Here is an 8,508-nt window from a genome sequence, read left to right as displayed (position 1 = left end):
CGGAAATCGCTGCTCGGGGACGGGCTGTCGATCACGGGGTGGTGAGCAATTGCTGTACTGGGCATCACTTGTTCTTGTACATTCCTTTGTTGGTATTATTGTTGTTATCATTGTTGTTTCTTTCTCTCTTTCTGTCCTATTAAACTGTTTTTATCTCAACCCACAAGTTTTTTTTTCCCCAATTCTCTCCCCCGTCCCGCTGGGGGAGGGGGGAGTGAGCGAGCGGCTGCGTGGCGCTTAGTTGCCGGCTGGGGCTAAACCACGACAGATAGGAATGCATTGGGTACCTGCTCGTGTGTATCAACTTCCTCTGTACGTGTGCAACATGGCTTGCTCAAACGGGTTTTGTCTGCTCTGTATTTTGCTTTCTATTATGTACAGCTGGGATGCACTGTGAGAAAGACCCTTTAAAAACACTCTCATATCTTGTTTCACATTGTTGCTGCATTTCCATTTGCTGGGAAGGGGCAGGGGGGTTAAAGAGAAATCCACTGTCCTGACATGTTCCACGGCACAGATACATGAAGTAGTGTGACCCGAACCCTCTTTTCTTTAATTAAGAAATACACATTCACAATTTGTCATTTTGGATCCCCAATGCAACAAAATTAAGACTCATATCAAGACTAAATGAAAAACAAACATGCACACAAAGGGTATGTCCATAGAGTGCCTCCAACCCAAACTCACCGAACAGCGATGTCTGTACAGCCCTGGAGAGCCAGGGCCAGCCAACAGAAAACATTAGACACTTAGGAGAAATTTAGCTCATCTGCTAATACAGTTCCTAGTCCTTGTTTCCTCTTAAGGCATTACCTAAAATGTTTATAACTTCTGTACTTCTGTCTAAGTATTTGCCTTTCAATAGCTTTTGGACAGAAAAGACTACCTGGGTCCTTCAGCCTGATCTCCTAGACACTACTAGGCAGAGAATTTCTACATTATGCCGACAGCTTCTGGTCACATCAGCATCAAAGAGCCCCTGTTTGATTAAATACAAATTTATGGCTCAGCTAGAGCAAAAGGTATTTGTATAAACACTATATAAATACCTGTATAAATATTCAAAATGAAAATGGATTGACAGATGTCAGTCGATGGGGAGTTATGTGTTGCTTCAAGGCAATGGACTGGAATCTGCCTTTTTTCTTGACGTGCTTGCGTGCATTAACATATACATGGAGAAAATATATTTTTGCTAAACAAAGTCCCAAACTTGTATTAATCCATACCCTCTAGGTTCTTTTGCAAGAAAGGACATGAATATCGTGGTCATCACTCTAGCTGATTTCACAGCTATTTCACAATAAGCACTTCTGCAGATGATCAAAGGGGTTTCTTACCGAGCCACAGTAGCATTCCAGGTTTCCACCCAAGCAAACGGTTCTGGAGGACTGAAGCGCCTCTCTGCAAGGGGAGGTGCAGCGTATGGGATCCCCAGGAACTGGTTGATATTTCTCCACTCCGAGCCAACGTGGATCACCTGGGATTTGCCCATCAGATCTCCATGGGATGGGATGTACACAGATGGGGTTAAATCAGATTCAGAAATGGGCAGGAATAAATCTATTGGGGTGGTCAAGGGGGAGGAAACAGAGGAAAAATAATTTGCTTTTTCAAGTTAGTACCATTTCAGAAATGAAAATTAATCTCATTTCCCTTAATTTTAAACTGGTAAGTGTTTAATTCACTTCTTTAAATGAAAGATAGATAAATTTGTGTTATTCTCTTCCTATAAAATACTTCATGCTATCCTAGATGTTAGCTGCTACAAACATTTAACTTCCCAAACCCTTACTCAAACATTTCTTCCAGATCAGACATCACATTAGAATATAAATCTGAGCATCTCTACAAAAAGGGAGAGAGATTTTCAGACTTCCCCACCCTGCCAGCTCTAAAAAGCACAACGTTAAACCTTTAAACATTTTTAGCAAGTCAGAGAGAGGAAAGATAACCACACGGCTCATTCATTTGAGCTCTCACCAGGAAAGAGTTGCACTTGTCACCTTTCCAGTAGCCGCTTCATCATGCAAGATAGAAGAACTTCAACAGAAGGTAATAAGCACAACCCATGTCCAAATTCCATACAGTCCTGTGTAGGGACTGCTATTCTTGAAGTGGGAATCATCAGTGCAAGTGCTCACTTTAAGTCAGGCACATGTGTGCTTTTCTACATGCCAGAGAGGGGAATGCAAGCAGGTAGGGTACCAGAGGGTCTTCATCACCATCTCTTGCATTACACTCTATTGTGAATACGGCCGTTTTCTTCCACAGAACTTATGCCAGTATCTACATTTTAGATCAAACATAATTGCTACCTGAATTTATTTTTTGTTCTGCAGAAAATTCTGAAAGATTGGGGGGTTATAGTTTGATCCAAATTTCTTTCCTTTTTATATGAGGATTATCTGAATCCTTGGCTATCTATCCAAAGAAGAGGTTTTTCAATAATGCCTCACCTTAAAACAGAGCTAAGTGATACCTCATACTATTTCACTCCTAAAACAATGTATGTGATAGGCAGAAACCAAATTCTAAGTCACGTGACTAAAACTGAAACTGTATATAAATATACAGACACATAAGTCTAGCTTTTATCAGTCTGTGATTTTGCTTCATTTGACCATGACAAAACTCCTATTTCCATCACTGAGTTTGAATCTAGAAGGTTCTCAATGATTTGTCAATTCTTCACAGAAATTTCAGTGAAGAGAAAAGGAAATATTTGTTCCCTTCCCCTTTATTGTTATCTGGTTTTGAATTACTTCTAATAAAAGAAATAATGAGTATTACATGAAAAGAAAGTATCTTTTAAAATCAAGGGGAAAAAACAACAAAACTTAGAGTTAACAAATAAGTACATAACCAAACAATATAATTTTTACCTGTCTATACAACTTCTACTTCTCTCTTAAATCATTTTCACTTCTTTAAAATATTAGTTCATCTTGGTTTAGTGTTTTCTGTTTATGTGCTTTTGTTTGTTTGTTTTCTCCAGAAGTGGTCATTAAGACTTTCAATTGACAGTGGGTTTTCAACACTCCTTGTCTTATTCTCAGAGTTTAAAAGGAAGAACATATAGAAACATCTTCTGCAGATGAAAAGGAAGGAGCTGGACTTTCATACTGTTTTTTTGTTTGATTTTATCATTCTGCACTTTCCAAAACATCCTTCATAGACTAGATGTCCTTTATTACATCTGCTTCAACACTAGATGGTAACAGTATGTTTTCATGCATTTTTATAAAAAGTATTTGGGGATATTGTCCCATCCCACTTGGTTGTAACTCCACTGAAACCACAATGGACAATTGTCTAGGAGACATCCATATTTCTTTATGTCTAGTGAGGATTTCCTCACTCTTCCATTCACAGGAATTGTGTACAGACCACCACAGTTGAGTTCCTTCCTCCACAGCCATAGCATGCTCTTACCTTGTCTCCTATAGATATATGTAGCTGGCTCTTTCAGTAAAACCCAGCAGCTGTGCCCTTGCAGGCCATGTATGCACATCTGTGTATCAGGGTAGAAAAGGCATCTTATTGCTGAAGGCTGGATTTCCAGTGTAACCACTGTACATGACTGGTTCTTTGAACAAGCTGTGAGGTGAAACAAAGAAAAAGAGCAGAGTATTTTGTATGACATTGTTACAAGATGCTTGAAAGAAAGGTTTTACAACAGGTCAAGCAACAAAGATATGAAGTAGCTCTAAAGCAGAATAATGGGACATAAATGTCCCCAGATTCCCAGAACATTCTCCAAAATAGCCAAAGGACAAAAGGTTATATTGGCTTTAAAATGGAGCAATACAGCAAGAGAACCGGTAGGTTTTAGGAGGAGAAAAGCATCTTCTAATAAAGTACTGAGGACCTCAGCTGAATTCAAACAGTCCCCAGGGAGCCCCAGGGAACGGTTTCAGAATAAGAAAAGTGATCCTCTCGCTCGTCCCAGTTTGTACTCAGAGGTGGATATCCACACTTTTCCTTTAGAAAGACTGCTTCAAACATTTACAGGAAAAGGAAAAAAACAGTAAGTTACACTGTTCACCTTCATGAGGGCCATCTACTGCAAAAAGTGGAACCATTCCAAGGACCATCTTCTGCAGCAGGTGGGAACTTCTCCTTATTTCTACCACTCTTCAGCACTGAGGATTTGCCAGTCATGTGAAGTTAAAGGACTCTCTGCTTTCTATTCAGGCTATTGAGTAAAGCAGTTCCCTTATTGATGAGCTTCCCTTAACTGTTCTTTAGAAAATAATTACATCATCCTTTCATTATTCACTACAGTATTCTCCAAATTGTACAATGCCTGGAGAAGTAAGAGATCTCTGTGTCCAAGAGGTGTGAAAATTATGCAATCACTGTATGGTATTTTATGTCTATTGTATCTTTCATTAGATAAATGACTTCAGGTGCTTTCTCTCAAATTCAGAAACGGTGGGGTAATCATTAAAAACAAGTAAAATCAGTGTATCTATGTCAGAAGGTAGGAGGAGGGCTGTTCTTGGTTTTTCAGGCTCACAAGGCAGTATTTTCTGTATAGCTATGAATAACCATTTCTTACCGGATAGACAAAAGTCTCTGGCAGTGGAGAAGTCATTGGATATATCTCTACTAACTTGCACAACTTCAAAGGTTGAGATGGATGAATCCATAAGAACAGAAGACACATTTAAGGGTTGCCATATATCCGAATAATCTGTAAAATGAACCATAAAAAAAAATATAACTAGAGGAATCAGTAAAAACTTCAGAGGAAAATAATATAGAAGTAAAGCATTGTGGAGTTCCCCAATGAAAGGTTTTCACCTTCCTTTGCATCAAATGGGATTAAGTGAAATAAAATATTCAGAGGCCACTGGTTGACTAGAGGCTCCAGTCCCATTTTCAGAGGTCATGTACAACGAGGTTCACACGGGTATTCAGTTAATAGAGGTAAATCTGGAGCAGCTCCATCCAGGTTCGCATGTAAATCCACCTCATTTCAATAAATGGTTTCTGAACAGGCCTAATTACATTAAAGGACATAGGTCATAGTGCTTGCACACAAGCTCCTTGGAAGGCAAGTGGAGATCCCCCAGAACCTTCAGCAGACATGCACATCTATATCTAAAACAGCAGCTGGCTTACTAAGGTAGGCTTCACCTCAGTAACCTGCAAGGTAGATGTCTACATCTGAGTTAATCACACTAGACTCCTTGTACTATCAGGAGGGTCAGTTTCATTATACAGTATCTCCATCCTGGTTTAGAAGTCACCTTTAGGATGAGAGGAATCACCCCCAGGAATCCACTGATTACAGGAGCCAGATGTCCATGTTGTCTGTACAGGGAACCTCAAGTAAGCAGCTGAAACAGAGATGTCTCTGTTCCCTGCATACATCTACATACGGAGAGCTCGTCCTGACCTTACAGACTAAGTGAAAATGAGACAACAGTTTTCACAAATGTTGTATTTTGTCTTCACTTCCCTTACAAACAATCAACCAAACTCCCACAGAAGCACATGCAATTAGCACAGATTTACAGAATTTTTTTTTTAAAGGTCACGAGGATTATATTGACCATTTTAATTTGATTTCATAGACAGAATTACATGAAATTCTATGAACTGTTCTAATATCATGTAACTGCTACATAATTAAGATTTAATTCTATTTCATATGTATATATACACATATACACAAATATGTACACATAGATACACACGTGTATTACATATATAAACACATATATTCACATATATACATGTACACATGCATGTACCTCTGTAAGCATATATGTACACATACATACTGACTCTATTATTCATCAAGAATTATTCTTCTGTCTCACAGTGGATTAAAAAAATGCCACAAACATTCTTTTCTCATACACAAACAGACAAAAATATCTGCAGGCTCTTAGTTTTGAACACGGAAGTCAAAAAAGAAGGCTTGGGAAGAATGGGCCTTTAATTATTTTAGTTTCTTTCAACAGTTCAATATATTTTAAAAGCAAAGGGGCCCTGCTGTGGCCACCGAATCCTCAACAGGAGGTTGGCGTTACCCTCTGCGTGTAATTGTAGGGTGAGGACAGAGCTGAGTCAGCTGTTGTCTTGCTATTCCTGGTGAGCAGATCTTGTCCTGTTGCTTGAGTTCATTTACCACACAGATGCAAAAGCTGTGAGCGTTCATTCCACTAAAGATTTCTTTTAGTCTTCTGAGAAATGGGTGACTTGCAAAGATGGCTAAAGTTTCCTTCCTTCCCCTCCTCACAGGCAGACAGCTGTGACCATATCACTCAACATCAAATCTGAGGCTGAGGGCTGGGGTTCATACAATTGGGGCTGTGGCATGCCCTCCCTGCAACTTGGAAATCCTGGTGCTGACATACTTGTCGAGTTGATGAGAACCCAAGATGCAAGACAGACTACAGACTAGCCTGGTTGCATCATTCCTTGAGCAAATAGGCAGGGAATAGCAATGACTAAATTAGATCCTTTTATTTTTTTATTCCAAATAATTCATGGCAACACAGAGTAACTGCCACAACTCAGAGCTCTATGTTGATACTAAAAGTTTTTGTTTTCACAAGGTAAATCCTTCCCAAGGAAGTGTAAACCTCAAACATGGGTTATCTCCCAGAGTACAAGCTGAAAAAACATGATGTGTTACCATGATTCCCAAGGCTGTTACCTTTGTGCTAGCTCCTTTTGCTCTCATCAGAAGAAAATATCTGATGGAGTGATGAATTGACCTACTGTACCCCATATAACTTCCCAAAAAGCTGAGCCCTAGTTCATACCCATGAACTAGAGGCAAGAAAGCAGCACTGGGTCCCATAGGTCCTTTTCAATCACTTCAAAATCATTCCATTAGTGTTATATTTGGGAGCAACTCTTCTAAGAGAGAGAGAGGATGAAAGTTTCCAGCTAAGTAGAAATGAAGATTAATTTGGTATTGCACTGTTATATGTTAAAGACCACAAGCTTACTTGATATTACAGAGTAGCAAAGTCATCATCAGCACTATATTCAGAGGGAGTCTGAACTAGTAAGGGAGCAATGACCCTGCAATCACAGCTTGACTTGTGCAACAGACCCACTGCACTTAATCTTTTTCTTCCCCTTAAGCACTGACTATTCAATTATTTTAGAGGAACACAGTGAATTTAGTCATGTGGAAATTACTACATTTCATATTGTCAATGGTTTCTCTATTTTAAAACCATCTAATATGACCTGTTGCATGACCCGTGATAGAAAATTTCAGCCTCTAAACCTAGGGTGACAGTTTGTGGCATTTATTTAGAAAGATACTTAAAAATAGAAATCAGCTCTGTAAGTGATGGAGAATTAACCATTACATCCTCTCCAGAGATTATATGCCTGCAGTACTAGATCCCCCAGACCTTACTTTTCCAGATTATATCTTGTCAGTTTAAGTTTTCAATTATTTCTTAGTTTCTTTTTCTAAAAACATGAACAATAAAAGATTATTTTTTAATCAGTATGACTTAAAATTTGTTTTTTACATAAGAGCAACATTGCCATCTTGCACTGTGTACAGTACTAGTAACTGAGGTCCTACTACTGGAACAAGTAATCTCGCTAGGTTCAGACACAAAGCCTCAAATTACTAGCTGTGGTTCTTTCAAAAAAGAGCCTTGTCTAGATTCCATTGTAAGTGAACAAGTCTGGGTGCATCAGTGGTTTTGGAAGATATTTCACCAGGCTGAGTCTCTTCCCATAGCTTCTCTGACTCACCGAGTGACCTCGGGCAAGTCTCATAATCCTCATGTGCCTCTGCTCACAGGTCAAACATTCAGAAGTGTTCTTGCTAAGCTAAATTCTACTCTCTCAGGAAAGAAATCCAAAACAATTCCACAAAAGCAAAACAAATTCCTTGGATTTACACCTCTGACACTTGAATTTGGCCTCCTGTATCTATTTCTCTGAGGTTTACTAGCTTACCATTACTAAAATCTTTTGAAGGTGCTAAAATTAAGCTTGTGAGTGCACACTGCAATTATTAGGTACATGTAATGTGTTCCACATTTGATCACAAGCTAAGTTTCCTACTTCTATATTAAAATATTTTTATTTTATCCCTTTTGGGATAGAGTCAATAATAATATTAATTTTAAATACATATAAGACACATGGGCACTCTGCAGCCCATGCTAGGCACAGAAGAGTGACCACTCATGATGCAAACATCCATAGATTGTACATTTATACCTAAAACAGATGTTATTTTGCTTGTTGTTTGCCCTGAATCTCACAGAAGTGACCCTTGCAACCTCCCACCACCTACATGGGGTTGTTTTGGGGGTTGGCTTGGGGTTTGTGGGTTTTTTTCTTCCGTTCTTAGTCCTGGAAGAAGCATTCATTATCTCAGATGAGATTTATATACTGAGACTTCCAGTGTTTTCCTTTTCCGATCTTCTGCCCAGCTGACCTCAGATGCAGATAAATGCAGAAATGTTATTTTTTATAATAACATTTTAATAATATAATATAATT

The 8,508-nt window shown here is 38.9% G+C and overlaps 1 protein-coding gene across 1 annotated transcript in view; it reads right to left on the bottom strand.

Annotated features, from left to right (window-relative positions):
• TG (thyroglobulin) overlaps window positions 1–4,702 on the bottom strand; it is a gene marked incomplete at both ends in the record, with an annotated part of 81,137 nt that extends 76,435 nt beyond the window's left edge. The window contains 3 exons of the mRNA XM_010284843.1: window positions 1,344–1,566; window positions 3,439–3,603; window positions 4,568–4,702. Of these exons, the coding sequence (XP_010283145.1) occupies window positions 1,344–1,566; window positions 3,439–3,603; window positions 4,568–4,702 (523 nt within the window). The remainder of the gene's footprint in view (window positions 1–1,343; window positions 1,567–3,438; window positions 3,604–4,567) is intronic.
• Window positions 4,703–8,508: the final 3,806 nt, after the last annotated feature.

The sequence above is a fragment of the Phaethon lepturus genome, unplaced genomic scaffold (assembly GCF_000687285.1).
Source record: "Phaethon lepturus isolate BGI_N335 unplaced genomic scaffold, ASM68728v1 scaffold2984, whole genome shotgun sequence".
Taxonomy (NCBI): domain Eukaryota; kingdom Metazoa; phylum Chordata; class Aves; order Phaethontiformes; family Phaethontidae; genus Phaethon; species Phaethon lepturus.
This window is presented reverse-complemented; position numbering and strand designations above follow the sequence as displayed.